Source organism: Aspergillus stella-maris (assembly GCF_047715825.1).
Source record: "Aspergillus stella-maris strain CBS 113639 unplaced genomic scaffold BDV14scaffold_70, whole genome shotgun sequence".
NCBI lineage: Eukaryota > Fungi > Ascomycota > Eurotiomycetes > Eurotiales > Aspergillaceae > Aspergillus > Aspergillus stella-maris.
The window spans coordinates 19,173-47,061 of NW_027396864.1; the positions used below are offsets into that span (position 1 = coordinate 19,173).

Below are 27,889 nucleotides of genomic sequence, written 5' to 3' on the forward strand. Positions count from 1 at the left end.
CAAAAGTCTAAAATAAGCGTACAATCCTAAACCACCTCCTGAATACTCCGAAATCAACAATACCAACTCTTCGTCGCAATCCTCCCATCCCACTCATTCAAATAATCGTCCAACGGCATGTTCAAAACACTCCTGCCGGCCAAAAAGTCTCTCGAGAACCCACTCACTTCATTGAAGAGGTACTTCGGGAACCGTCCATCATAGTGATTCCTCCCCCGTAGACCACAGATAACCTTATCCGCGTGGTCAATGAGAATACTCTTCACAAGAGCGTTCTGCCTCGGAATCGTGCGATATACTTCACGCACAAATCGCGGAAAGACGGTTGGGAATGAAGAGCGCTCCAGAACGCGCGCAATGCGCCAGAGCGTAAAGTATTTCAGGGACGGGATGCGCAGGCAGTTCGCTAGGATGTGCACTTGCAGGTGTAGGGAGAGTTCGCAACAGTCTAGACGGTCTGGACGCCATCAATCAATACAAATTCTGAGACAAAGTCAAAAGGGTAGGTAACATACCAACAGGATCAACAGCAACAGTTTGCCCCATCGCCAAAAACCCCGTCGGAAAGTCCCACCGCAGATAAAACGTATAGTCGCATGTATATAGATACTCGAGCGCGCAGCGAAAAACGAGCGGGTGGCATTTGATTTTGACTATGCAGGGTCTCTGCACGAACAACAAGTGACAGTTAGAGTTAGCATACCTATTGTAAGTGAAGAGGAAGGGGAAACCAAGAAGTAGGGTTGCGCACCTCACCAACACCAACCTCCCGACAAGCCTCGCGAATAACCCTACTCTGCGCACAAACAATTGCCTTGTGGCATCTGAACCCTACGTGTCGTGCGGCAACAGTCATATCAGTGAGGTCTGAGAAGCAAGGGTCGAGGATGAGGCTGAAGTGGTGAATACATAATCAGTCACCCGTGTTGCAAAACATTTCTATGTATGATGGAAAGAAAGGCTAAGTGGGCGTATCTCACCGCGTCAAATTATGCACCAGCTCCTTCCTGCGCATAACCATGTTCCCGCTGAAATGGATTATCTGGGCCTGATGCGCTTGGTGTTCTACATCTCGGCGTCTGCGGGCGCGGATCTCGTCTGTGAAGTCTTGGATTGAGGACATGGTGAGGAAAGTTCAACTATGGGAAGTTGTGGGAATGATCGTAGTGAAACGGAGATTGGCCTGGGATGTGGAAAGATAATGGATTGTAGATAGCGTAAAGAAGAATGCTGTGAGCTTTCCCAGTTGGAAGACCAGACCAGCGAGCGGCCTATGAAATATATACTCGATTAGGAAAGAGCGCCCTAACCCGGGGTCGCCCATCGCTCCTTCCATCTCTATTATGTATTTATAAAAGGTAGACCAGATTAAGTAGTATTGAATTATAACCTTATCTGCCTCACTCCAGGCAGCTCTATCATGATACATGTCTATCGTGAGTCATTAGTCGTACACGCCACTGCCACTTGCGAAGCGCCCAACAGGGTGAGGGTGACGTGAGAGTAACAGGGTACTATGCAGCGCTGACGCTTATTTTGTGCCTCCAATGGCACCCGAAATTCCAATGTCTAGAAGAGAAACGAAACCAGAAACAGAAAGAAGTGATTGAGCGAGGGGTTGAGTAATGACCAGATCATTTACCCAGGATAAGTGCTCGTGCTTGCTTGGGGTCCATACCGAGGATGCTGATGAGGTATTCGATGCTGCAACGGATTAGTTTTTATCTGCGATGTAGAAATAATAGTAACTCACCTAGCCTCAGAAGCCAACCGTCTCTTCTCTGCTTGGAAATCCTGCTGACAAGTCTCCCAAAGCACCTCCCGTTTACTCGGATCCACCGTCTTAACCCTCAGCTTGAACGCCGCACTCACAGGCCGATGATCCGACGCCCGAACCTCATGCCGGCGATATTCCAGCTGCTTGACACGTCCCAATCCCCTATACAAAACACGATCACACCAAGCCGGAGACCGCTTCTTATCACTGGAGTCATACTCATCCGTGCCGACATCATACTTGTATGTCGGCGCAAATGTAATCGGTGCTTCCTGGAACGCGCGCAGCCGGAAACCGGGGTTCTTGCGTTTAGACGCGATGAGTTGGTCACGGTCTAGGAGTTTAGTGAGGTTATTGTTGCGAATATCTTCGATTATCACGTTTCGGGGAACCGAGTCGATGCGGTAGTTCAGGTCTCCGTTTATAATGGCGATTTCGTGGTCCATGATCATTGAGCCGTCGCCACCGCTCACGAAATGGTCTAGTCGGGATGTTAGGCTGGTCTCGATGGGGAGGGATTCGGTTTCGAGGATGGCGGCTATATCGTTGTTGCGGTTTGTTGTTTGGGTTTGACCTGCTGCAAGATGGCAGTTCACGAAGCAGAGAGAACTGTCGTCGAGAATGAAGCGGAAGACAAGGGCACCCTAAACCGTTAGCTTGAAAAACCGCGTTGATGAACAGAGATCTACCTTATTCCCATGCAAACCACCCATACCCCGTTTCACCTCAGCGGCACTAACGTCCTTGATCTTGGCCCTCTCCTTGTGCTTGACAAATATGCAAGTAAAGAGACCAATCAAGTTGGCACTATGCAAGAGCACATAGGATTCCTCGAGCGGCATGCAGTCGTTGATACAGCGCGTCAAGTGCTCCATCCAGACGCGGTACTGCCGACTCATGTGCTCTTTCTCGCCGCTTTCCTTCTTCTTGCTTCCGAGGAGTAAACTCTCTGCGCCCAATTAGTAACATGGTCTCACGCTGTTTCGAAGGGTGTAACATACTTGCTGTAATCTTCTTATTCTCAAGATCGACCAGTTCCTGGAACCCAAAGACCAGAATCTCAGGAGGGTTGCCTGGCCGAATTGCATCCTGAATAAATGTAGAAGTGCGCACACTGCCAGGTGTCGAAGCGCCAGCGTTCCATGTCATGATGACAGCGCTGATCTCGCGGAACGTGCAGAACTCGACGTCCCGTTTCTGCATTTGAATTTCTATACAACCATCAGTCAGCTCCTTCTCGTCCACTCCAGAAGTAAGGTATACTCACCCAACCAATCATCCTCCAACATTCCATCCCAAAGACGAATACAGTTGTCCGTTCCCAGCGAGGTCACTTGCAGTCGATTCAAGGTCCAGACACTGCTCGTATCGAGCAAGAATCCGCAGACAGGACTATCGTGCGCTCGCCAATCTTTAAGTACCGTCCAAGGATTTGTAGTTGTGTCGTATACATAGATCATACCAGTTTTGTAAGCCGCCCAGAGGTTATCACCTACTATGCCAAGGCAGTTGATCTTGTATACACTGACGTTCACCACATTCAGGCAGGCATAGTTGTTCGTGGAGTAGACTGTGACTTTGCCGTCTGCATGACCAAGATATACCCTTCCACCACCGCGGCTGGTATATGCGCCAGAGGTAACTTCGCTCGTATGATGCGAGCCTAGAGGCTTCCTGAGGACCCTGAATGAAACATCGTCGTGGGCATCCGGTCGATAGATATGTACTTCCTTCCCTGTTGCAAGCCAAAGCTCGTCTCCGACTACCATAGAGAAGGTATGGCCTTTTGCTACCCTGTCATGAGGGTTATGGTAGCTGTAATGGAGGTCTGGAATACCCGACTCATCTGGCGGCCATACCAGTAGCCTGCCCTCATCGTCGATAGTCCACATTTCCTTCTTGTGTCTTAGAATCTTGATCACTTCTCGGCGCGATGGGTAAGCCCGGGATGCTACAATCGATCCTGTCAAGACATCGATTTCATGTAACTCTCCGGAATTTGTACCGATCCACACTCTTCGGCCTTCATCCTCCAGACCAGTTCCAGGCTTGAATGCCAATGACAAGCTCTTGACTGTCTCGCCGTGACTTAAGCTCATCATCTGCTCGCCAGTCGTAAGGTCCCAGACCCGCGTGATGTACCCCGTCGTACAGACATGCTTCCCGCAAACATCCATCAACCGCGTATCATACCGGGTATGAATCTCCCTCGGCCCCTGTCGTAATAACGGAGGTCGTCGATTCGTATTCGAGGCGTCGGGGTAGTCAGTCCGCGCAGGAGGTTCATCCGCACCCTGCGGTTCTTGTTGGGGTATGGGTCGGGTAGCAGGTGGTGGAGCTAGCTTCGTTTCTCTGGAGAATGAAGGCTGACGTTGGATCTTAGGAGTCGGCATTGAGTCGGTCCGAGGAATAGGTCGATGAATGGCGGGGTTTTCGAGAGCATGGGTTTGTCTTGAAGGAGATCTAGGAGTCCTCTGGGGCACCTCGGGCTGTCGTGGTGGCAGCCCCGGCCGGCTATGCGGGCTATCACTCCTATCGTAATGCTGTTGATGCTGTGCGCGCGGTGGCGCACTTGCTAAGTTTACAGGCTGTACAGACGGTCCTTTAGGAATCTGCACAGCCAATGGCTTTGTTGATCGACAGGGTTCAGGAATTGGCGAGCGTCGCGACGCCGACAATTCCCTGGGGTTGCGCCTCGACGGCGAAGGAGGCGCAGGCGATCTTTCCATGGACCTCCGTGTGGGTATTTCAGGCGGCGGCGATGGTCGCGGTGGTCGCGGAGGAGCAGGCGACCTCTCCATGGACCTCCGAGGCGGAATCTCAGAAGCCAAGGGTGGGGATTGCCTCGTCGGCCGTGGAGGCTGCGCCGGCTTCGTACTGGTTGGTCGAGCTGGTGATGGCTTCTCCGGGCTACTCGGCGGCGTACTGAACGGGGAGATACGGTCGTCTCCAGAAGGCTGTAGCGCATGCGGAACAAGAGAGGCGCTCGACGCGTTCGACTCGTGCCATGCCAAACCCGCCGGCTTCGCTGGGATCTTCGGTTTCGTCGCTCGGTTGAGAGGCGGTAACGTAGGACCTGGACTTGCGCCGTTTGGCTCTATAGTCGAACACAGTCGCGGGGACGGAGAGAACCCATGCTTCCGCTCCGCCGGGATGGACGGCGTATGAGCATGGCTGGGCGTCGCCGGCCGACTGGACAACGGCGGTTTCCCAGACGCAAGATGTAGCGATTCCCTCGATGCATTCGCCGGACTCGGAACAAAGCGAGCACCATCCATATGATCTCCGGGCGTACCCATCCCACGTGGTGGAGAGCGCGGGGAGTCAACCGTCAGTTTAGGCGTCAGTTGCGGCGACGAGTGGAAGACCATTGACATGGGCCTATTCTGTCGCCGTCCAGGCGATCCAAAACCCGGAGATCCGCCATTCCGCCGACCAGCAACCCCATTTGTATAATCGCGTCCATTCGTAGTATCATTGTGCGAACCCCATGGAGATGGACGGGGAAGGTCAAGCGAGGCTCGCGTGGAGGACCGAACGTCGTCGCCTAATTCTGGAGCCTTGAGGAGGGAACCGTTCGGAGCGGCGGACGGGGACCGGCGATGCGAAAGACCTTCAAAGTGGGAGAGTAATGAAGAGACGGGTCTCTGTATAGATGAAAGTGGTGGTAGTTAGTTATCTAGACTTATCTTGTATATTGATTAATTGTAGTGGATGACGTACGATGGGGGCGCTATCCGTAGCGTCTTTGCCCTTGTCGTTTCCCTCCATGACGACAGAACAGACACGAGGATCGGTCGGGAAGGTGTATCATAGGCCCTCGATGAGCGACAATGCAGTATTCCGCCAGATGTGCACCAATGCCCAATGAGAGAAGCGGAATGTGCAGCGGATTGAGGGATGGTCTGGGGTAGTGACGGTGTTTGTTTGCCAAGGATGAGGGAGAGTCGGCGCAAGCGAAGAGAAGAATGTAGGAATCGATGAGAAGGATAGAGAGAAGGGAGAAGAGAGGAAATAGTAGAAGCGAAGAAAGCACAAGGACAGGGACAAGACCGGTGAAACGAGGCTTAGAGGCACGTACGTATGTGGAGGGGATCAAAGAAGTGGCAGGAAGCGGAGTGGGGGAATCAAGCAATAATCAACAACTAGACTGCTGGGAACGAACTGGAGGAGACTGAACACCAAGAAGTCAAACAAAATAATATAGACAAGAAAAAAAGTATCCCCAAGAATACAGAGTACAAAGTAGAGTATGTTGTTCATCAACAGATTTATTTTTAGTTTAGTTTCCGCCTGAAGAACCAGACGACCGTTGTCAACTTGTCGCTGTCCTGTCACTGCTCAACCTGTCAGTGTCCGATTATCACGATCGTCTCTCCACGTTCCCCTTCTCCCGCTGCCCGTACCTTACTCCTATCCTAATCCTAATTTTCACCCCCTTAACAAGCCCCAGCCATGTGGTACGTATGCTACCCTAACCCCTTAAGCACGTCCATACTAACCCATTCTCGCAGTAAACACATCCTCAACGCCCAAGTGGCTATCCGCTCGCCATGCTGTACGACCCCTATCCTTCCTATACCTATACCCCCGTCGTTGTCTCCGCATACGAAAATTTCCTAGCCCATAGGTAGTATACGAGCTAACACCAATACAATGCCCCAGGCAAAAAATGGTTCGACTGCGCAGAATGCCACATGGAAAAAGAATCTCACCCGCTCGTGAAATCAAATGATATGGTGCGCCTGCCCTTACCTCCCCCCACAAACCCTCCTCCAAAACCCTCCACTGACGATTATGTGTGGACAGACATTTGCCTGCAAAAAGTGCAAGAAATGCTTCCGCAAAGACGCCGATGAGTTCGAAGAGAGCGACGAGTACTGCCCCCACTGCGACAACCATTTCGTGCTCGAAGCCGTGACGCCGCAGGCGCAATTACAAGTAGAGGGTGAAGACGTAAGGAAGGACGCGAGAATGCTTAAGGACGATCGTGTGCGCGGGGACCAGGAACGGTCGATTTTCAGTGCGAAGGATGCGGCAGATCGGTTGGGATAGATTCGAGGTTACTAGACAAGCGGCGTTTCCAAGCGGCATTCTACGATTATTATGACTATGAACAAACATTATGCGTTTCCGATTTGGTATCCGCGGAGGCGTTCAAAATATGGGATATCCAATATACAATGCATCTACAACAAGAGGAGAGTTGGTTGAGGTCCTGTGTAGATGCTTCGTTTTACACGAATCTCCAGAACAATTGAAGCATTGGCTTTAGATTTGCGTATTCCCTAACATTATTTCACCACCCTACTGGTTCTCGCTGGACTCCCCGCCGGACCGTGTTAGGATAGCTGCCGTAGTGGTGCCAGTGCGGCCCGTCTTCTTCTTCGCGGCCTCCTCCTGCTTCTCCGTCTCTATGCTCTTGACGTAGGCTTCGATCTGGTCGTCCGGCAGCATCTCGATCGTCTGGCCAGGGGACATAATGGCAACTTCGATGTTCTTGGCGCCGGTCTGCACCACCTCCAGCAGCGACTTGATCGTCAGCTGAATTGTCTGCTGTCGGTCCATCTCGTCCTGGTGGTTGCGTTCAAGGAACTCGCGCACAGTCTTGCTGGAGCGGCCGATGGCATTTGCTTTCCTGTAACCCACCAAGTTAGCTTCGATTCGATCTCACCCCATCCTCCCCGAGATCAAGGTATGACGTACCAAGCAGAGTAAATACCCGAAGGCTCAGTCTGGTATAGTCTGGGCGTCTTGTCATTGGGGTCGAACCCAACAACCAGGGTACTGATACCGAAAGGCCGGACACCTCCACTCTGCGTGTACTTTTGCTGCACACTGGCAATGTATTTGGTGATGTATTCGATGGAGACGGGGTCTTCGACGGTGAGACGGTGCGACTGCGCTTCTAAACGGGCCTTATCGATGAGAATGCGAGCGTCGGCGTTTAAGCCGGCAAAGGCGAGGACGGCGTGGTTGTCCAGGACGGCGATCTTGGAGGGTGTGATGCGGGTATCTTGGAGTTTCAGAGCGGAGCGCTTCTCGCAGCCTAGAACAACGACATCCTTTCCTTTTACTCCGACGGCGCAGGTCCCTATTGCAAAGAGATCGTGTGAGCTTCTGTTTGGTTTTTGGTGGTCGCAGGTTATGACAACATAGGACGTACCTCGCTTGACAGCTTCCATGGCATATTCAACCTGGAAGACGTGCCCGTCGGGGCTGCGGATGATTAGTTAGCTGCATCGGAAGCTTAGTATTTGATGATTCTTTACCTGAAAACTATAACATCATGTTAGCTTGAGTCCTCTACCAAGAGTACAGTGCTGAGGGCGGAGCTATCTTACCTGAGAGAGCTCGGTCGTATCCGGACATGATGAGCGGTGAGGGTCGCTAAAACCGTAACAGACCTGGAGGGAAGTAGAGGTAAAGGAGAAGAGCTCGAAGAATCAGAAGAAAGATGCAATTCGTGAGGGGAAGGGCGTGAGATGTTGGGAATGGAGGAGCAGCTTGCTTGGGCGATGACAGATGGAGGTGAACGCGAGTCCCGCGGTTGCCTCAGAGCTCAAATGCCAAGCGCGCGGCTAACTGGCTGTCCAGTCCCACTGCAGCTGAACATCTACAACATTTACATTGTTCACTATGCTATTTTATTAGATTGAATAACTACTTTTGTATGCATTGTCGTCTAGCTGTATCTATGATAGAACTGCACATCTAGTAAATTGCCAAGCTGGCGACCAGTGTCTAGACAATGCTTGCGCTGCAGTCAAACAATAAAGACTATAAGACGATCTCCCAGTACCGAACAGTTCCGAATCAGAATTGCCTTGATGATGCTGTACATGATGTTCGCTCAAATAGTACCTAGGTAAATGTGCAATGCCACCCGTGACAGCAAAGACTTTTTCTGCAAAACAACACACAAAGACAAGATGAGAAAGGAAAAAGAAGAACACAACAGATCAAGATCAAAATTAAAAACAATCAAAGCAGCCTTGCTGCACTCACAATTCCTGATCCGTGTGCCGTGCCGCGCATGTCCCAAAGCTGTCATTGCTGGATCAAAGGAATAGGTATACCCCAACACCCCCAACAGTCCGTCCATGTATCCCATCCGTGATCAATACCGTAATTCTCCAAAAAGTCCTGTTGCCGAAGAGCGCAGAGATGAGGTCGGAAAAGCAAAAACAAAACCAATATCTAGAATGCAAGGTCATGCCCGTAGCATCCTCATCCGGGAGCGCAGTGATGTAGGATGTTGAAGAGCCTCAAAGAGGCCGCAAGCATGAATTGGAATCGACCGAAGACAGCCAAACAGCGATGATCGCGCCAACCCGAATAATCGAGGGACAGCCGCCAGCACCCACCTGCCGGGACCATCGTCTATACCTTGGAACATCGCTTTCAAATCACAAGACCAAGCACATACCGAAAAACAATCAACAGTTGCAAAATAAAAAAAAAAAGAGATTCAGACAGATTGCAGAAAGAAATGCGGATAACAAAACCAGGGATCAATCAAATGGGGCAAAATGATGACACGCTACCTGCCTGCTCCTCCCAACCTGATGCACCAGAACTGCAGAAATCCCGTATACAAACACGCAACAGAACGTGTACCCACATATCCGCATCTCCATATAGACAATAAAACAAGTTTAGAAGCACAGTTGCAAACGTCCCTGTCAGTAATACCAAGTTAATGGCTTACACAGGCGACTTGTTAGCACCAGCGCCGTTTCGGCGACCATGAGCATCATCGGACACCGTCAAGCCACCTAGGCCCGAGGAGAGGAAGGCAAAGGGGTCGTTTGAGCCGTCGTTGCCGTAGAAGTTTCCGTTTGAGGCGCTAGTAGAGGAAGTGTGGTCGGCGCCAGTGAAGGCTGCCTGGGTCGCAGGGTTGGCGAATGATGCAGCGGCATGGGATGTGTTGGCAGACGCATAGCCAGGGGTCATCTGGCCCATCGGTGGGTAGCCGGCAGGGCCGCTTCCGAGGCCAGAGGGCAGACCATAGTTGGTAGGAGGGCCACCGAAGGGCTGGTTGAAGCCACCGAAACCAGCACCCGTGGAAGCAAACGGACCGGGAGCGGGAGTGCTGCTCACGGAGCTGTGGCCAAAGTGCGACGGGGGTTCCATCGGAGATGGGAACGCAGAATCAGCAACGACAGCAGCTCCAGATCTAGGCGCGCCACAACGCAAGCAGTTAATGTTCTTCGCGAAGTTGTGGTAGCCGCATCCCTCTGAGCCACACTTCCAGTCACCCGCACGGAAAGGAACCACTCCACCGTTACCGCCACGGGAGTGTCCCATCCCATGGCCATGACCACCAACGTGAGGTGGCATCATTGAAGGGGGTCCGTAGCCATAACCGTAACCCATGGGGTCGGGGTTGGCAGCCATTGCGGGGAACGAGCACCGGAAACAAGCGGTACGGCGCTGGAAGTTGGAGAAACCACAAGAGGGGCACGTCCAGTCACCAGGGCGAGGGCGGTTCTTGGACGGAGGGAAAGGAGTGAGGATCTCTGCGGCTCGGTCAAGAACACGGCTAGAAGAGGGAGACACCTCAATTGCCTTTTCGTTCAAGGCGCGTCCGTTCATGCAAAGGCTCTCCGCGGCCTAATGGATGGAGCGTTAGATTCGGTTCAATCATATTGAATTGAGAAGACTAAACATACCTCTTCGTGGGACGAAAAGACCGCAAATCCGGTACCAGTCGGCTTGTGCTGGTCGGGAGTACGGAGAGTCCAGAAAGCAATTGGGCGACCACCGAACTGGGTAAACCAGCTCTCCAACTCCGACTGCGTGGTGTCATGAGGCAGACCGCTCAGGTGAAGCACCTTGCTGCGCTCTGTCAAGAACGCACGAACATCAGCTCGTGCATCCATTGGCCTAGTGAGGATCTCAGGGTGCTCGTGAGCGGGCTGAGACTTTCGGATCAATCCGCGAAGCACCCGAGCCAGAGTCACAGCCTCGTCCATGGCGCGGCGAGGAGAAGCAGGCGCCAGAGCCTGCAAGTGGAAAGGAAGATTATGCTTGATCGGCGCAGAAGACTGGACGGGCTCGACTTCAAGGGCGGCACAGATGTTCGCGAGGGAGCTGGGGCCGAAGGGAAGCGACTCGGGATGGTGAGTTTGCCATCTCTGGTACTCGGTGCGAAGGTCGAATGTCCGCGAGTGTTGAAGGTAGGCGGGAAGGACAACGGCCTTGTCTCGGGCCTCGCGAGGCAGTTGGACACGGAGGTCCCAGGAATCCAAGGTCACAAAGGCAAATTCGAGGTTCTTGGAGACGAGGTGCTCCTGAGCGAAGGCGTCGAAGCGGCTAATAGCATCGCGGAAGCTGCCTGCTGAGCGGACGTGCTCCCAGGTCAGCGTCGTCAGGCTCGCTTTCCCGCACTGTCAGCCATTGCAGCAGCAAGCCGGTGTATAGGGAGAAGAGAGCGGGACAGAAGGAAAGGAGATGGGATCGGTGACTGAAAGGAGGGCCGCTTCTGGAGTGTACTTACTGCAAAGCGGCGTGATCGGAGTGTTGACGGGCTTGACAAGGACACTTTCCCGGTGTAGCTAGAAGAGAAAAACCCCGGTCAGCGGCATGCAAAGAAGAGCATTGTGGAATGTCGGCCGACGGAAATTCCGGATAAGACTGTAGAATCGAGAAGGAAAAGAGGGGCAGGAACAGGATGCACGAAGAATTGCAACGTACCTCCTCGCAGGTTTTGGTATCCAACAAGATCCACCCCAACTCGATCACCTCTGCAGAGTCCTTGGTGACGTAGACGCCATGCTCGTCGCAGGTGGTAGCGACATGCACGACGATGTAGCGATCCAGCTTAGGAGTGGGAGCTGATACGGCGGCCATCGCTCACGAAGTCGACGCTGGCTCCGGATGCCTGAGGAGCAGCAGGGGGAGGGGAGGGAAGGGAAGAGAGAGGGAGAAAAATCGTGTCTCTGCGAGTGGGAGCAGAAGACACGGGATTCACGACCAGAAGGGAAAAAAGAAAGTCGTGAACCTCAAACAAAAGGCATCCAGCGAAAGGAAGAGGAGGAGGGAGGAGTGGGAGAGAGAGAGAAAGAGAGAGAGAGAGAAGGAATAAGGATGGGAATAGGAATAGGAATCAGATGGGGAAGAAAAAGAAAGTCGCCCAGTCAAGCTGGACCAGGTCACTTTTGGTGGAGCGTCGAGATTAAAAAGAAAGCTCGGGTCTGAGGGGAAGCAACCACGCTGCTTAGAAGAGCCATCTTATAGCTACTGCTTCAATTGCTCGATGAGAAGCCCAGCTCGCTTGTTATTGGATTCTACAGCTGTCTTGTTCTGTTGACGCCGTCGGAGGCGCTTACAAAAGAAATTTACTTGACATGGCAAAGTAAATTATCCAAGCCGTGGAATATCCCATTACCTTATAAAACACTCCAATACCCAGGAAATATTCAGCAGCTGGAATCATCTCATGCGAAAGTGACCAGAGGAAAAGAGGGAGCTATAAAGGTACCCTACTTCGCTTTGCAGGTGTTGACAGTCACTAACTCAACTTATCTCCGGCCCTTCCTCGGGCACTCATTGTCAACGGTCGCCCATCAGCCTCATTGATCCTCCCCATTCCAGACCGTGACGGAGCACGACATCGATAAGGTCTGATGATGAAAAACAGCCACCTGCGCCCATATTAAGGTCGCATCCGTCCGGAGCATTTGCAGCGTGAAGCAGGCAATAATTGGAGAGACAAGAAATTAAGACGGATGCCTCACTTCCGAGTGCTAACTTGCTAGGCGTCTCCACCTCCGGGAAAGACCGCAGATTAACTAATCGTCTCGGTGATCAAAGCAGTTGAACTTGAAACTTGGAGGTCAATGCATTGCAAAGAAATAATCAAACCGCTGAACCAGAATAAATCATCATCACATTGAATAGCAAGAAGAATGGCATACAAAGACCAAGGCATTGACAGCCTGAGGCGGAAACGCTAACCTCTTTGGGAGCTGTCAGGTCTGGACTAACTCCGCCATAACTCCGCCAAGCCAAGGCTACCGCAGACTCTATAGTCTACATTGGAGCAACAGGGACAGATGGTAGCAAGCATTGTTTTTCTCAAATCAGGTCGGCCATGGCTGGTTATCTTGACTACACTGGGACTGGACTAACGAAAAAAATGCGAGGAGCTCATAGACCCGTGATGATAACCTCCGTTACCGACGTCCATCTTTCAAGGAGACAGCGATGTATGGAAATGGATGCCGGTCACCCGGAATATTGAAGCGCTCATGCCTTGACAGACTCAAGATATTGATCTGGAAATGAGGTCCGAGGGACGAAAAACAGGTATGAGTCAATCATCGTAGGTATAAAACGCATACTGTGCCCTTTATCTTCCTATCCTCGTCTGTCCACCTCATTCACTCGCACAGTCCAACCAGCATCAACTTATTAAGCACTACCGACATGAAGCGCCATTCCATCCGCAACGCCATAACACCCCTATGCATTTACATAGAAGACAAACTTCCATCGAAAAAGTCCGCGCAACGCTTTAGACGTCTTCAGCATCAGATTTTCGGCCTAACAAATCACGAATGGACCTTACTGAGCGCATACTTTACAACCTACGAGGAGCTCGGCGTCACAGTCTAGCGCGAAAAATGGCTACGAGGGGAATCAGTGCGGATGAAGTGCATTTTACTCGACGAGATGAGCCGTGGAGAGCAGAAACTTGATCTTGTGCACGCATACGCAGACATTCTACACCAGCGGGAAAATCATAGACAGGCCTGCAAAGACGCACTCTACAAATGGCGGGCTACAGAAGACGGTCTCAGAGACATCCCGATATACTGCGGGATCTGTGAGGCAAGAAGCAAGCGGTTATGGTGGTACTACTCGCGCTGGTATTGGATGAAATGTACAGAGGCTGGGGGCTGTTGTGCTCGAAGTTGTGGGTGCTGTCTATGCTATCCAGGCGTTGACACTGGGGCTTGGGCTGGCCACTGTACACCCGCCTGCCCCTGCTGTTTTAACTACAACGGTATTGAGAGGCCGATCGAACCGTTAGATAGCCGTGGAGCACTAGAACGTGTTGAGCAGGGGCCTAGACACGGAGACCAATTCAATCACGCGATGCTTGAAACGTTCGCTTGGCAGTACTAGGTAGTTACCAGTCCGGCTGAGTTTTGGATTGTCAATAATTGTTGCGCTGTTTTGAAGATTGCTAACAAGGCTTGGACGCAGCGGTGTAGGGAGATTCTGCCAAAAAGAGGGTGTTGATGGTCTGTTGAGAGTCTTCTGTTTAACCTCTGGACGGCACAGCCTTCAACATCCCCAGCAGCATCTCCATCTAGAAAAACAATGACAATATCCCTTTCCCTTCATCATACCTATTTGGTTATAACAGCTGCTGCTGTTTCTGCTACGAAATAGTGAAGGCCTTCGGCGCTGCTCCCAATTTATACGACTTCAGTCTTAACACACCCCCTACATCAGCCTTCGAACTCGCTTCCAGCACAAACCTGCTTCATACATGTGCGATATAATGGGAAATTTGACAGCATTGGATAACGCAGTTCTCTCAAAGCTCCAAGAAATCAATGCGCACGCGCAGAGTGACAAAGCGTCCAAGCCCATCCTCCTCATCCAGGACGAGGAAGACACCATTGTCTTTGTGTCAAAAGGTTGTCAATGCGTACTAGGATGGCTGACGTGCTGCTTCGTAACCATTTCTTACGGTGTAAGAGTTGGAATCCAGTAGGGTAGGACCTTCCATTCTGGGTGCTGTAAAGGGTTCCAACTTCCACAAGCACTCCTCACTCTCTTCCATGTCAACAATCATCATGCAGTTATCAATTGTCAATCAGCACATCAAGACATTTCATTGATCCATGGTACAAACTCTAACACACAATTCACACTTTTCATTTTACTTCCAATGCATGCCTAGTCCAACAACAAAGTCACCCCCGCCGATGGTTTCTTGTCTCGGTCTCTCCAACGAGCCCTGGCTCTCCTGCTAGGCCAGATTGCCCAGTGCATGGTAATGCGCAAATTCCGGTTCGTCCATGGACCAAACTCGCGGTTTAGGTCAATCGCTAATGTCAATTGCTGTCTGCAAATCATAGAAAGGACTTGACCACGGAGTATACCGGGGGCCGCTGGAACTTTACGGGGGAGCCCTTCGGCACTTGAAAAGTACCCGGGGTCCAAGGACCAGAAAAATCGTAAGACTCAGGCATCCCAGAGTATATGCACAGCAGGATTCACATGAGCCCTGATCGAAGTCTTCAAGAAACTCGCAGGTTTGAAGGCCGAGACAGCAATCCACGAACCCGGAATCGACGCGCCTGTCACCGTCAACGTGGCCGAACCCCTTCCTGTCAATGATAATCAGCAAGCCTTGCGCGAGGCCGCGAGTGTGCACGCAAGCTCCAGCGTGAGGTCGTTTTCTACCGTTATCCACGAGCCTATCCACGAGCGGCAACCAAACCCTCTCCTCCCCTTGTCCATGCATAGGGACTAAGCTGAAGACAAGATGATTGAGAAAGATTTGCTTGGGTTATTTTTCTGTGTTTTAAGACTGTTGGATACAGTTACAAGAAAGTATATATTAGCAATAGCATAGCATTGTTGGACTTTTCACATTGGTTAGGGTTGCAACAGAAAAGAAGTGTCTTCTGTTAGTCGAGGTCTACATGGGTCCTCTAGAGTTCCTAGGCTAGAAGCCTTTAGCCAAAGTGGTAACGTTAACATCTTCTGGCAAGAACAATGTATGTGCTTACTCACCAAAGAGTACTTTTGCCAGCAATCTTCTGCCTCCAACTACCAATATCAACCACTTTAAAACGTCTTGCTGCTTGCAAACGAGCGCAAAATCATGACAACAAGCCTCGTCTCAGACAACGTGAGATGTGAATACTATGATCTTGGAGACCACACTCTGGACAATGTCCCACATCTCTGCCGCCTAGACAATGGCCGGCATCGCCCAACCCCAAAGTATCCTCTTGGAACCCTGGAGCAGCTTCCGCCGGAAATACACAATATGATCCTCCTCTACCTCGATATACGAGCTCTAACCGATCTCCGGCGCATTAGTCGCCGAGTTATGCAGGTAATCGACTCTATCCCTGCATATAAAGCTATAGTCCAGCACGCACCGTATCTACTCCGCGCAATCCTCAGCATCAACACAGGACAATGGATAGTCTGCCAAGATCTCTATGCCAACTACACACAGCAGAGTGCGACACCTGCGGTGATTTTGGCGGGTATTTGTACCTGCCTCTCGCACACGAAGCCGCTGTCCGGAAGTTTGGACTCAAGTTTAAGCGTTCATCTGATTCTAGTTCTAGTCCTAGTCCCGCTCTACCGGCTATGCAAGTCGTTCCGGGCCTCTACTCACCTAGGGGACTTAAACTCGCCAACCGGCTTATATTATTCGGTCATGATTCTGCGCGAGAACCTAGGGTCGCTACGCACGGCAGTGTGATTGCAATGGTGAGGTACATTTCGGAAAAGCTACGCCAGCAGGTCTCTCATTACATGTCTCAAATGGAGGAATATAACGAAATATTTAGAGCAATGGCAAGATCAGGATCATCGTCAACGTCATGCACACAAGAGAGGTTTACTCGGCGCCTACCGCGAGGAAGGATTGAAGACGAGTTCGATGGACAGATGTCGAATCCGAAGCGATTTGTGGCGATTGTGTGAGCGCTTTTTTTGGATCTTCGCGTGGAGGAAGAGGGGGGGTTAAGGACTGTATAGAACTAGCTCTGCGGGATCTGGGTCGGATCATATCCGTCTTGGTCATGACTACCTACCCTTCAAGGTGAGGTCTTTCGTTGAAGTACGATTATGTACCCAGTAGATAGTCCTTGACATAGTACCATACTGCATATCAGAATCAAGTACTATACCTTCCATCCATCTATCGAACAATGGATGCCTTGGTTATCTGTTCCTGGGTACAGAGACATTACTCTATGCGTTGTGCGGAAGATTGTGATAACACCCCCAATTTTTCTATTCCCCTCCATTTCTTTTTTTTTTTTGAAATGAAAGTCCAAACATGATAAAGCCATAGCCACAGGCGAAGGTCCCTTGCTCCACTTCGTAGTCGGAAGGAGGGATAAATGTAGCACGTCGTGGCACGTAGTGGTAAGTCAACAGAGACAACATCCAAGTATAATCATACAGGTGCAAGAGAACTTTTCAACAAAACACCACATATTCAAACGGAATAGACAACACAAAATATAATCCATCCCGCTCGGAGGCGAATGCCGATCTGATCCAAGCTGATGCAGGTGCCGATACCCATGCAATTTGTTAAGCACTGCATCGCACCACGCCGTATAACGGGGAGAAAGAACCCGTCCAATCCAAAGGATTGTAACAAGAGCAAGTAAAACATGTCAAACAAAATCATCAACCGTACTTTTTGTTGCAAGTGCACCGCGCCGGTCCCTTTTCTAGGAACTGGATTCCGGCGGGGGTATCATCCGATCGTGACCGTAATCGTCATCGTAATCGTAATCATCCAAGATCGTAAACTCCCATCAAGCAAATTCAAGCAGGAACAATCTGAGAATCCAAACACCAAAAAGAAAGTGAATGGAGAACTTCGAAGAATGAACTACAAACAAACAGCCTTAACGCCAACTTGGCGGGCATAGCCCTAATAGGGCTAACCGGTACTCCGGAAAAAGAATCCAAACTCCAACAGAAGAAAAAAACACACAGAGAAAACACACGAGGCTCCAAACAAGAAAGAAGAAAAGAAAAGAAGAAAGAGAGAAAGCCCCTAGACATTGACAAACTCGCGGAAAAGCTCCATGTCCGGCTGGTTTTGCGGGCCGCCGACCAGCCAGTCGTACATTTCGCCAGCCGGATTCACATTTGGCTCATTGAGATACTGAGACAAAAGTGACACTGCATCAACGCCAGAATCGATGGCAGGAGCAGAATCAGGGCCAAGAGCAGAACCAGAACCAGAGCCAGTCTCAAACCCAGACGCAAAAGCAGGACCGTCCATGGGCGGGTCCTGGTTGAGCGTGAGGTTGTATGGCTCAACATACTGCTGCTGCTGCATTGGGTTCGCAGTAACCAAAGGAGGTGCCATGAGGGTAGAATCTGGCTGCGGAACAACGACCGGAGCAGACACACGAGTGGGGGCAGAGGGAGCAGCAGGGGCAACAGGGCCAGCCTGCTCTGCGCTCACGGTATTGCCCGTGACAGTCTCATTGTTTGAGCTGTCGGTGGACTCGTCAGTCTCGCTGCGCTTCCTCTTGTTGGACTTTTTGGGCTTCTTGGGCACCTTGGGCTCTGGTTGAGGGCTGATGTGCATCTGGAGGAGGGTCAAGTTAGCCAGGTCCTGGTGAAGAAGTAGCAAAGAGGACATGGTCGAAATGGACGGGGAGGAGAGGTGGAGGGGGGAATATATTTGGCACTTACATAGGCATCCCCTAGCGTTCTCTCCCTCAGTTCCTCAACGGAGATCCCCTCTCTGGCAGCAATTATCTCCAAAACTGCCTCGTCCTGTTGGGTGCGTTGCTCGAGGTGCTCCGTCCATCTGTACGTAAAATAAGCATGTTAGTAAGTCAGTCAACTCAAATCAGCCTTGAATCAATTGAATTTCCAAAGCCCAGGGTGCATAGTGCATGGTGCACGTGGGTGAGGTGAAGCAAAGTCGGGGCCGAGTTCGGCTTTTTTTTCCCCCACTCAGGATGCCCTCTGGGATATAAACAAGGGAAAACAAGAACTATAGCGGAAGTATAAACTCACATCCTATCCTTCTCCCTCTTCGACGTCGGGTACACGCACTCGTACCCATTCGATATGCAGAACGAGCAGTCAGGTTTCTCACCAGGGCACTTCGCCTTGCGATCACGACACACCTCGCAAGCACTGTTGTAGCTTTTGTGAGGTCTTTCGGGGCTCCGGTAGGAGGGCTGGCCGTTTGTGCCCTGGCGGGGGATGGCCGTTTTTCCCTGGGGCGCTGTTTGGGTTGTGGTCGGGGGGAGGGCCGGGGGCATGGTCTGGGGCTGGGCCATGGTCATGGGATGGGCCATGATCGGGGGAGTAACCCGTATGGTGCAGGTCTCGGGGTCGTAGGTGACGAGGGCCGGGTTAAAGGAAATGGGACCCGTCATTGTGGTGTGATGGAGGGAGGAGAAGGGTGTGGTGAAAGTGAGTGAATCGCCCATGGTCTGAAGAGTAAGGTATCAGTATACGGACCAGAATCAAATATGAGAGAAACGATCAGGGTCAAAAGGAAGGAATACCGGTATCTGAATAAACGGAGATTAGGAAGAACGACCAGGGTCGAAAGAAAGAGGTATTAGGTAGAGAGATGAGGGTCTAAAGAACGAGATGTTAGCAAAACGAACAGAGTCAAAAGAGTCAGAGATCAGGAAGACCAACCCGGATCTGAAGAAACAGGTATTAGGAAGACCGAAAAGGGTCGAGAGAGTTAGATATCAAGTATTCGATAGATCGTAGCTAAGAAAATAGCAAGAAGATGGTCGAAAATCAGTCGATATCCGAGTATCAGTGTGATGGGTTGATGGGTAGATGGGTAGATGATGGTAGAAGGGTAGGAGGAAGACAGAGGAAGGGGAGACATAAGTAGCAAGGGAATGACGGAACCTTCGCTGCCCTTAGTCTTCACCTATCTGAATGCGCCAGCTTAGGCTGACTGTTAAGGTTGGTGAGAACTCTCGAAAAGGTCTTGTATGATTGAGGGTTTCCCTGTAGAGTGGCTGAACGACTGGTTTGGGGTGATGCTGGTGGTTTGCGACTACAGTTCTGTTGAGACATCACTGTTGGGACATAAGCTTTTAGCCCTAGCTCTGACAGAACCCATGGTTGTTCGGTATATGTTGACTCGAACGGGTTGTATGATGGCTGCATAGTTAGGGCTTCAGCTTGATGAGGGTAGAGTTCTATTGCATCAAGAAGCCAGGCCGCCTAGATCCATCGAGGCGGCAACGACAGCTGAATTATTCGATAAATTAGACGTATTGATCTTCTTTATGACTCCGCGCTACAGGCAAGCAATATACCCAGGTCAGGATGATTCAAAGTACAATATATTAAGGTATTGCTCAGCTCTCTAAACTACCCCTCTAGGACGAGACAGCAGGAGCTCTCCATCATTCGAGTCCAGCAATGCCACATGATTCAACCAGTTCATAACCGCAGCAAGCAATCAGCCATGAAAGCCTCTGTATTGACGCAGTCATGGTTTCTGTCGTAAAGGTCTATAGAGACGTTCCAAGCCAATCATTAGATCCCCAACCGTCGACGCCCGTGATAGTCTCGGCCGTTAGTCGTCCGCCGTCGGTCAAATTCTCACAGCCTTGCATGAGAGTTGAAGAACTTTTCAAGTTTGCGAGGAGGTCTTTGTGAAACAGGGAGGACTTGTTTAAACTCCTGCATAATCTCGTGCCTCGTCTCGTCATGATGTCTCTGTTCCTCGGTATCCGGTTTGCGTCGAGTAGGCAGCTTCAGGCCACTTGATTGGCACTGCAAAAGCGGCTTCATCATTTTCATGATCGTATCTTGGCGCCATTTTATTTCGCGCGCGCGTATTCCTCCGGGGAGAGCTTTTCGAGGTCTTCGAGAAGCTTGAGTCGCTCTTCGGGATATTGTCTGGATTCCGAGACAAGCTAGTCCTTCTGGGCTCGACTAATGTCTGGCGATGCTAAGGCCTGTCGGTTAACCGGCGCTTATTTCGAATGTATAGAGTTCTCATGTTCTTGGTTCGAGAGTGGTTGTTCCAAGGTTGATCTGTCAGGGACAAAAGGCAGGAGGCGGCGGCATTTATTTCCGCAGTAGAGGACATGATGGCTGGGCTATGATATGAAATCAGCGCATAATTTCTGATCACAGTGCTAGAGCAAGGGAGAAAAAGAACTGATACTTAGTGCTTCGGCGTCCTGTTCCATCGACGCGGCGGTGGAAACTAGGCAGGGCTGCAGTACCTCCTATCGTCCGGTGGGATAGAGTTGGGCAGATGACGTAGTAACATGATTTCTCTATATTCAGGCTTCTGTAGGCTCTATTCAGTTTTTAGTGATGGAAAATAGTAGACAGTCTTGCAGAGATTTCGGTATACTGAGTAGATGGACTATCGTCCACGTAGGCAGGGTCGCTCATTCCTAGAGCCCAAAGTTCACGGCGCTGGCTGTTCAAAATGGCTTTGGAGAGTTGGAGATAACTCTGCTCTTGCTGTAAATTAGGCTAGCTATTCTTTTCTTGTATGTGACTAATATCAGATCTCGGATGAGCATTCCGGAACTGGCAAGCGAACTACTCTGGAGCCCGACCTATCCACATCAACAACAAAAACACTCGTCTTCTCCCTCAAAAACGCTAGAATATCAACAACCTCATCTGGCACTTGATACCAATGGCCGAACTCCTCGTATGCCTTCCACGTCACGTCCATGTTGAACCCCTTTGCACCTGACAGAACGGACGCCATGTGCTGGCCTAGCCTGACCGATACCTTGGGGTCTGCAGCGCCGTGACCGAGAAAGACTGGTGTCTGAAAATGGATTGGGAATGAAGCAGTCTGGCTCTGGTCTGGCGCTGAAGCCGGTGCTGGTAATAGTTCCAGTTCGAGGACGTCGCGGACGTGATTGACTGCCTGGACGTGCGCAGGGACAGGTCCGCTTCCATCTTCAGCATCGCTGTCGCTGTCATGATCAAAGGGGTCCTCGTCGTCTTTGTCCTCATCCGCGTCTTCATCCGAGTTCTCGTCCAAACCCAGTATGGCCGACATCTCTCCCTCGAGAGGCAACCACCCGCTCATACCGATGAACCCACCAAGAGCCTTATCGAATCCTTCTCCCAGAAGACAAAATACAGACCGCTGCGCATCCTTGACTCAATCCTCCTATGATCACCCGGCTATATCCATCCCCATTGCCCTCTTCCAGACCTGATAGGATTCCCGCCTCCTCCTCCACCAACTTGCGCAAAAACGCCCCCGTCTCCTTAAGCCCATCGAGCTGCAATTCAGTCCTCGTATTCGGATCTTCAAGCGAGTAGTTGTCAAACCACTGGTTTATAGGAGTCCGCTTAAGCACCGTCGAGCGCCGCTTACTTGCAGTGGGAAATATGAACTTCGTCGTTGGGAGGCGCCGTGCTATCCCCGTTGATGCGAGGAATTCCTGACCGAACCTTTCACTGTTACTCCCTCGGCCATGTAGGAGGATAATAGTGTGCGTGTGCTTGGTGGGATCTAGGGGTGGGATGACGAGTGGAGGGGGGTAAGTGGCTGATTTGGATCTAGATGAAGACATCTGGAGCTTGAGTAATTGGTAAGTGGAAATTGCTCGGTACTTATCGTTGAAGAGAGGATGAAGTAGGTCATGAAAGCGCTCTTTAAGCTCCGACCTATAACTACAAAGCAGGCAGCAAGGCTGTACACCTGTAGGTATCTATGGTGCCGCAGAGTATCAGCCCCACGCGCTAGAGGTCTTTCAATGAGAGCGGGGGATGGATTCGTTCATCTTACTTCGCTTTGTTGCTTCCATGATATCCTAGGCTAAACGCCTTCTCATCAGCATGGATAGTTCCTCTCATTTGCGGCGATGAGTCCATACCAGTCATAGCCGGCCCACTTTGAGATCCTATTCGGTCCAGATTATCGAATCACAGTATGGTATATAACTCCTAACGAGCCAGGAACCTGAAAATTCCCATTTCACATTTCGAGGAACGACACTCCAAGCCCTAACCTCCTCTCAACCCGGCCAGTCCACGCAACCCCACCTACTATACTATCTACGTACCTGCGCATCCAGAACTACCTAGATTTTGTCCATTGAAGACTTCAGCGCCCTCGATACGAGGGACACACTTATATCTGCTCTTTTCCAAAATAGTTTAGATTTCACGCTCGGTGCCGAGTTAGAAATCTAGACCTCTTTAGGATTGGGAGATGCTGTACTATCCCGTCCCGTCCGAGGTTCAGATATCAAATCAAGACCGCAATCTTTATACATGATTTAATGTCCTTGTTTATGGTATAGGGGGGAGGGAGTTAGAAGTCGGGCTTGGTCTGGGCTCGGGCTTGGGCTGTATAATACACATTGGATTTGAAGGGTCTTTCACCGTTATCAGATGTGTTAGTACTGGTGAAGTACTGACCTTTGTATTTCTCTTCCTTTGCCACTTACGGAGGTTGTGTTTATGCCTCAGGGTTACGTGGCGAGTTTCTGCGCCTTACTCGACTAGTGGAGGGCACTTCAGTACGACGACCACGGAGGTTAAGTTAGCAGGTAATATGCTACTATAAAAAGAGACGCCCATGAGACGACGAGTAGAACTTGAATATTGATCAGAATCTTGGCTAGATGAATTGAATAGAATCATGCGGATATTGCTCCTCGAACGCCAGTCGTAAGAGCTAAACATGTACACACATCTTGTGATTCGAAGGACTTTGTTTGATGAGTACCACCATATTCCCGCTGCTGGCAATGCCTTACCCTCCACTCGCAGACACGATAGTAGGATGTAGCGGCTTCGTGAGCCGAGCCAAGCCAGTCACCAGCTGACTCTCCCGTACGAGATCGCATCACCTCTCCTCCATGCTCCCTCACTCAACATCCTCCCCACTGCCCCCCATCCTCACCCCCTCCCCATAATCCGCCATTCCCGTATCCTCCTGCTTGATATTCGCACTCCCCTCGCCAGCCAGAACCTTCGTCCTAGGCTGTGGCTGGTCCCCCGGCGCGCCCGTCCCAGGCGTAGCAGCAACAACATTATCATTCTCATCGACAAACTCAAAGTTATACCGCGACAGCAGGTGCGGGATCGACGAGAGCTGCGGGCCGTACCGCTGGTTGTTGTCGTATAGTTCGAAGAGCGGGACTGCGAGGAGTTTCATGTTCTTGGGGACGGAGAGGACCTCTGCACAACACAAGCAGTCATCAGCAACAGGTCTTCGTAGGGAATTATGGTGTAGAACAGGTACAAGCGACTCACTCTTCTTCGGCAACTGAATAAAATAAAGCTTCTTACACTCCTTCGGCCGCGTAACATGCCCCGGCAAAAACGGATACATGAACGTCTCAAAGTTCGGCCTCCACCACTGCGCAAGCGTATCGCCAACCTCCCAATCCTCATTCACGCCCTCGCCACTAAACTGGGACCCCACAGGCGCAAGCCTCTCATTCAGCCTCTTCTTAAAGCCATCGATTTCCTCATCATCATGCAACAAGTAGTCACCGGGGAGTTTAAAGAATGCGTTTGCAATCTGAAGCATCAACACGTGCGGGTGGTTATGTTCGTGGCAGACGAGGATCCCCTCGCAGGTGCGCCGCATGCCGTGGGCGTCGTAGTGTTCTTCTAGTCTTTTGAGGCGCGCGAGGACGGACGGGTCTTCTTCTGGTTGGGTTTCTTTTGTGCCGAAGGTGTAGTTTGAGAGCGGGTATAGGCGGATTGTGGGGGGTTGTTTGGAGGAGAAGTCGTTTGGTGGGATGGGGCTGTTGGTGTTTCTGTTAGCTGCGGTGACGGTGGAAGATGATGCCGGGCTTGGGGAGGGAATAGAGGGCGATTGGGGATGGAGGGGAAGGGCGTACGGGTTGCTGCTTTGCATTGCGGTGCCTGTAGTTGTGGACATCTTGGGGAGATGTGTGTGGGTCAGAGAGAGGTTAATGGGAAAGAGAGAGAGGTGAAAGAAGCGCTGGTATCTTGGTGGTTGTATAATGTTGCGGTTGGAGCTCCGGAGGCTGGTGGGCCCGCTGATTGGTGTTGGAGCTTGCCCGCATAAACATCGGGCCGGTGTGTTATGGTCGCTCTATACACGGAGTATAAAACAATGTACGAGGTAATTATTTAGGACAGTAGTATTCTGTGACCAAAAACATGCTAGACTTATTCTACACTCAACGGAAAAGCCAACACGCTCGCCTACTACACCGTCCCGCTCACATCACCACCCACGCCAACCAATCCGCCCAACCGTACCAATGCTGCAATGCAAAACAATGAACAACGTATGTATCTAACCAAAGAATGAGAGATGATTCAAAGTTTGGCATCAAAGTCCTCGAATTCACTGAGGTTTGTAATGGGGCTGGGACCCGTGCTGACAGCCAGACGAGCCTTGAAGTCCGTCACATTCGTGATGTAGGTCGGGTTCGCGGGCTTCTCGATAGCGGTCTCTTGCTCCTTCGACTCGGCACCACCTTGAGCCTTCAGGTGGATCGAGAGTTTACCACGGGTAGAAGAAGCGGGTTCGATCATCTTCTTGTAGAAGTCAAGGATGTCTGACTTGGTCAGAGCCCGAACACTCGCGGCGTCGGTCTCGTTCTGCGCAAAGTCAAAGTCCTCAGAGCCGATGTGGCTCCAGAAGCGGGAGGTCTCAGAGCCCAAGTTCTTGAGCTTCTCAAGGCGCTTGTTGATGACGCTGCGCTTGTGGCCTTCGAACTCGTCCTCTGACATCGTTTCCAGGGTCTTGCCGAACTCAGTCAGGAAGGAGTCGATACGGGTTTCCAGGTACTGAGCGGTGCGCTCGCTCTGGATAATGACGCGGTAGCCAATAGTTGTAGCCGAGTAACGGGCGCCGCTCCAGACGACGTATCCGAGCTGCTCCTTGCTTCGGAGTTGGTCGAAAGCAGGCTCATCGGTCATCTGCGCGAAGAGGAGGAGCTTCGCACGTAGGACCTCATCGTCAATGCTGCCGATGAAGAGGTAGTACTCAATGCAGTGGTTGACGTTGGCAGGGTCCTTAAGAGGGCGTTCGTAGACAAAGTTGCCACCGGAAGGAATAATAACGTTACGCCTGACGTACCACTGAGACTGAGGCAAGTTACGACTGTCAAGGATGGTCTCAACGTTGTCAGTCATGCGCAGCGCATCCTCCTTGTACAGGTTTCCGTGTGCCAAAACCTCAATGTGGTTTTGGCGCAAGATTTGAGGGAAGAAACATCGGATATCCTCGGCCTCGATGTGCTCGAGCTCAGCGGCGTATTGCTCGTTGAGCCAGGCGCGTTCTGCGGTCAGGTATCGAGTGTAGTCGCCGACCTGGTAGTACGGCTGCTGGTACTCAGCATTCTTGTAGCCCCGGGTTAGACGCTCCTTGATAATGCGGAAGCGGTCAGGGTTGATGGTAAGATCACGCATGCTGGTGAGAACCTTCTCCAAAAGCACAGCCATCTTGTCGTTGTAGCCTCCAACGGAAATGTCAAGTCCGAAGATACTGGCGGACAAGTGGTAGTCCAAGCCAGCGAGTTCCGCGTCGTATGAGTACTCAACAAGAGCATCTCTAACGAGCTCACAATATAGCTTAGACTTGACAAGATTGGCAGGCGTAGCCCAGACAAGCGGGTTCCTCAGGGTGACAAAGACAGTGGCCTTGGGAACCCAGAAACGGTCGTCCTTCTTGAACCAGAGACGGACATGATCGTCGTGCCGGATGAGTTTGGGCGTCTTTGCAGGCTCAGACACCTCCTTCTTCTCCACCGAAAGCCTCGTAGGCACGAACTCGTTCTTGTGGGGCATATGCAATTCCGACTTTCGGGTCTTAGACGTAGATTCCAGTGCCGCCCGGATGCCGCCCATAAAGTCTTGAGGAACATCTTCGACCTTGTACTCGGTTCCATACCACTTCTCCTGGGCATTCCAGTCGCCAGGGTAGTCCTGTGCCACGACGATCAACTTGAAGTTGTCTTCGCGCAGGTACGAAAAGGCCTTCTTGATGCCCTCTGGGTCAAACTTTCTAAGGAGAGACCCACTGAGCAACCATTTGCGGGGCAGAGGCTTCTGCATAACGCTACTCAGGCGGCTCGTGAACCGGCTGGCGGGAGACTTTTGCTTGAAGCGGAATTCTACCTCCGCGAGGTTCTTCATCTCCTCGAAGATCCACTCTTCAGGCTCCCGCTCCTTGATCATGGCAATGTACTCAAAGACGGTCTTGACCACCTCCTGGTATTGCTTCAGACCTTCCTGGGTCAAGCGAACGGAGACGGTGAAGAAAGCGGCTCCGGGGCAGACCGGCATCACACCGGCAGACAACCCGTTTGCCCAACCCTTTGCCTTGATGTGTGCCAGGATACTTCCTGGGCCTTCGTGTCCGATCAAATGGCTAATGTATCGGCTCGGCTGAGACTCATATAGTTGTTCTTCATCCAAGAACGGGAAGTAAATGTCCACGGAGCGCGAATCCATGACAGGCTTAGCAAAGATTTGTTTACTCATGTCATTCGGTAGCCAAATTGGGATACCATCCCACCGGTTCTGGGGTAGGTCCTTGTTACTGACACCGGCGAACAACTCCGACACCCACTTCTCTAGTTCATCTAGCGACTCACGGCCGAGGACAACCAACTTCATCCTGTTAGCAGAGTAGTGCTTCTCATAGAACTTCATGAATTCATTGCGGATCTCAACACCGCGTTTCAGCGGTTCTTCCTTCAGTGTTTGCAAGTTTCCAGTTGAGAAGTGGTTGTATGGGTGTTCAGGGTTGGATAGCGACTTGTTGAGCTGCATCAACCGCCACAGATCACTCTGGAGGTTCTTCTTGTTTTCTGAGTCTACCGCCCGCATTTCACGGTCGAGTGTGTTCTCTAGGAAAAGTGGCGAAACAAAGAACTGTGCGAACCGATCAAGCGCGCCGTACAATGGTGACCGTGCGTCTGTCTCGCCATTTGTAGTTCCGTTAGGCGTAGATTCGCCGCTCGAGGAGTTAGATGTACCCGTAGCAGACACCTCAAAGAAATAGTTCGTCTCGGTACCAGCGGTGTAGGCATTCGAAGATCCAGAGTGGGAGGCGAGGTACTGGTTGTATGCGTTCTCTACGGGGTACTGGAAATTTCGCGATTAGAGATGTTCAAAGAGATTGGCAATGTCCATACCTTCTCGGTTCCCATAAACAGCATGTGCTCCAAGCCGTGGGCGAGACCTTGCAAATCTTCCGGGTCACTAAAACTCCCGACATTGACATCCATAGCCGCAGCGGCCTTATCTGTCTCCGCATCGTGCACCAACAGCGCCTCAAGCTTATTGGGCAGCTGGATGACCCTGTAAGAGCGGTCATCCAGAGAAGGCTTCTCTAGTCCCTCAGTGAGGCGCTCGGCCGATCTCATCGTCATGTTTCTGGTAGGTGTGATGGTC

The 27,889-nt window shown here is 51.3% G+C and overlaps 11 protein-coding genes across 11 annotated transcripts; 3 read left to right on the forward strand and 8 right to left on the reverse strand.

The window, feature by feature from the left end:
- Positions 1 to 53: 53 nt before the first annotated feature.
- BDV14DRAFT_204142 (BTB/POZ domain-containing protein) lies at positions 54 to 1,123 on the reverse strand (the record flags this gene model as incomplete). Its single annotated transcript, XM_073774464.1, has 4 exons — positions 54 to 457; positions 516 to 666; positions 752 to 893; positions 981 to 1,123. 4 exons carry the CDS (start codon positions 1,121 to 1,123, stop codon positions 54 to 56), a joined length of 840 nt encoding a protein of 279 aa, XP_073623954.1.
- A 244-nt stretch (positions 1,124 to 1,367) lies between these two features.
- Positions 1,368 to 5,652, reverse strand: BDV14DRAFT_133087 (putative inositol polyphosphate phosphatase). Its single transcript, XM_073766175.1, has 6 exons — positions 5,501 to 5,652; positions 3,045 to 5,424; positions 2,779 to 2,988; positions 2,467 to 2,726; positions 1,754 to 2,421; positions 1,368 to 1,704 (listed from the first exon to the last, which is right to left on the reverse strand). Exons 1-6 carry the CDS (start codon positions 5,546 to 5,548, stop codon positions 1,635 to 1,637), a joined length of 3,636 nt encoding a protein of 1,211 aa, XP_073623955.1. The 5' UTR covers positions 5,549 to 5,652; the 3' UTR covers positions 1,368 to 1,634.
- A 580-nt stretch (positions 5,653 to 6,232) lies between these two features.
- BDV14DRAFT_204144 (CHY zinc finger protein) lies at positions 6,233 to 6,832 on the forward strand (the record flags this gene model as incomplete). Its single annotated transcript, XM_073774465.1, has 4 exons — positions 6,233 to 6,237; positions 6,292 to 6,335; positions 6,443 to 6,516; positions 6,587 to 6,832. The coding sequence occupies 4 exons, from the start codon at positions 6,233 to 6,235 to the stop codon at positions 6,830 to 6,832; spliced, it is 369 nt and encodes a 122-aa protein (XP_073623956.1).
- Positions 6,833 to 6,881: 49 nt separating this feature from the next.
- pre6 (proteasome core particle subunit alpha 4) lies at positions 6,882 to 8,356 on the reverse strand. The gene is made up of 5 exons (XM_073766174.1): positions 8,122 to 8,356; positions 8,050 to 8,056; positions 7,944 to 7,996; positions 7,484 to 7,871; positions 6,882 to 7,415 (listed from the first exon to the last, which is right to left on the reverse strand). The coding sequence occupies exons 1-5, from the start codon at positions 8,147 to 8,149 to the stop codon at positions 7,085 to 7,087; spliced, it is 807 nt and encodes a 268-aa protein (XP_073623957.1). The 5' UTR covers positions 8,150 to 8,356; the 3' UTR covers positions 6,882 to 7,084.
- Positions 8,357 to 9,398: 1,042 nt separating this feature from the next.
- On the reverse strand, positions 9,399 to 12,045 carry BDV14DRAFT_133147 (putative RNA binding protein (Arp)). Its single transcript, XM_073766176.1, has 4 exons — positions 11,477 to 12,045; positions 11,280 to 11,337; positions 10,453 to 11,159; positions 9,399 to 10,393 (listed from the first exon to the last, which is right to left on the reverse strand). The coding sequence occupies exons 1-4, from the start codon at positions 11,630 to 11,632 to the stop codon at positions 9,485 to 9,487; spliced, it is 1,830 nt and encodes a 609-aa protein (XP_073623958.1). The 5' UTR covers positions 11,633 to 12,045; the 3' UTR covers positions 9,399 to 9,484.
- A 1,118-nt stretch (positions 12,046 to 13,163) lies between these two features.
- On the forward strand, positions 13,164 to 14,013 carry BDV14DRAFT_181232 (uncharacterized protein). Its single transcript, XM_073770037.1, has one exon. It carries the CDS (start codon positions 13,433 to 13,435, stop codon positions 13,910 to 13,912), a length of 480 nt encoding a protein of 159 aa, XP_073623959.1. The 5' UTR covers positions 13,164 to 13,432; the 3' UTR covers positions 13,913 to 14,013.
- A 1,616-nt stretch (positions 14,014 to 15,629) lies between these two features.
- BDV14DRAFT_204147 (uncharacterized protein) lies at positions 15,630 to 16,244 on the forward strand (the record flags this gene model as incomplete). The annotated part of the gene is made up of 1 exon (XM_073774466.1): positions 15,630 to 16,244. One exon carries the CDS (start codon positions 15,630 to 15,632, stop codon positions 16,242 to 16,244), a length of 615 nt encoding a protein of 204 aa, XP_073623960.1.
- Positions 16,245 to 17,561: 1,317 nt separating this feature from the next.
- BDV14DRAFT_204148 (Zn(II)2Cys6 transcription factor domain-containing protein) lies at positions 17,562 to 18,909 on the reverse strand (the record flags this gene model as incomplete). The annotated part of the gene is made up of 3 exons (XM_073774467.1): positions 17,562 to 18,131; positions 18,212 to 18,329; positions 18,542 to 18,909. 3 exons carry the CDS (start codon positions 18,907 to 18,909, stop codon positions 17,562 to 17,564), a joined length of 1,056 nt encoding a protein of 351 aa, XP_073623961.1.
- Positions 18,910 to 21,032: 2,123 nt separating this feature from the next.
- BDV14DRAFT_211406 (Alpha/Beta hydrolase protein) lies at positions 21,033 to 22,080 on the reverse strand (the record flags this gene model as incomplete). Its single annotated transcript, XM_073776087.1, has 2 exons — positions 21,634 to 22,080; positions 21,033 to 21,596 (listed from the first exon to the last, which is right to left on the reverse strand). Exons 1-2 carry the CDS (start codon positions 22,066 to 22,068, stop codon positions 21,033 to 21,035), a joined length of 999 nt encoding a protein of 332 aa, XP_073623962.1. The 5' UTR covers positions 22,069 to 22,080.
- A 1,289-nt stretch (positions 22,081 to 23,369) lies between these two features.
- BDV14DRAFT_204150 (cleavage and polyadenylation specificity factor subunit 5) lies at positions 23,370 to 24,395 on the reverse strand (the record flags this gene model as incomplete). The annotated part of the gene is made up of 2 exons (XM_073774468.1): positions 23,370 to 23,683; positions 23,759 to 24,395. The coding sequence occupies 2 exons, from the start codon at positions 24,393 to 24,395 to the stop codon at positions 23,370 to 23,372; spliced, it is 951 nt and encodes a 316-aa protein (XP_073623963.1).
- Positions 24,396 to 24,802: 407 nt separating this feature from the next.
- Positions 24,803 to 27,867, reverse strand: BDV14DRAFT_204151 (a-pheromone processing metallopeptidase Ste23; the record flags this gene model as incomplete). The annotated part of the gene is made up of 2 exons (XM_073774469.1): positions 24,803 to 27,580; positions 27,631 to 27,867. The coding sequence occupies 2 exons, from the start codon at positions 27,865 to 27,867 to the stop codon at positions 24,803 to 24,805; spliced, it is 3,015 nt and encodes a 1,004-aa protein (XP_073623964.1).
- Between the last annotated feature and the right edge of the window lie 22 nt (positions 27,868 to 27,889).

Coding starts and splice junctions, on each gene's coding strand:
- BDV14DRAFT_133087 (XM_073766175.1), bottom strand. CDS start 5,548: ATGGAGGGAAACGACAAGGGCAAAGACGCTACGGATAGCGCCCCCATC. Junction 2,989..3,044: donor GTTGGAGGATGATTGGTTGG/GTGAGTATACCT, acceptor ATGGTTGTATAG/AAATTCAAATGCAGAAACGG. Junction 2,727..2,778: donor GAATAAGAAGATTACAGCAA/GTATGTTACACC, acceptor AATTGGGCGCAG/AGAGTTTACTCCTCGGAAGC.
- pre6 (XM_073766174.1), bottom strand. CDS start 8,149: ATGTCCGGATACGACCGAGCTCTCTCAG. Junction 7,872..7,943: donor CATGGAAGCTGTCAAGCGAG/GTACGTCCTATG, acceptor TCTTTGCAATAG/GGACCTGCGCCGTCGGAGTA. Junction 7,416..7,483: donor TCGGGTATTTACTCTGCTTG/GTACGTCATACC, acceptor GGTGGGTTACAG/GAAAGCAAATGCCATCGGCC.
- BDV14DRAFT_133147 (XM_073766176.1), bottom strand. CDS start 11,632: ATGGCCGCCGTATCAGCTCCCACTCCTAAGCTGGATCGCTACATCGTC. Junction 11,338..11,476: donor ATACCAAAACCTGCGAGGAG/GTACGTTGCAAT, acceptor TTTCTCTTCTAG/CTACACCGGGAAAGTGTCCT. Junction 10,394..10,452: donor TCTTTTCGTCCCACGAAGAG/GTATGTTTAGTC, acceptor TCCATCCATTAG/GCCGCGGAGAGCCTTTGCAT.
- BDV14DRAFT_181232 (XM_073770037.1), top strand. CDS start 13,433: ATGAAGTGCATTTTACTCGACGAGATGAGCCGTGGAGAGCAGAAACTT.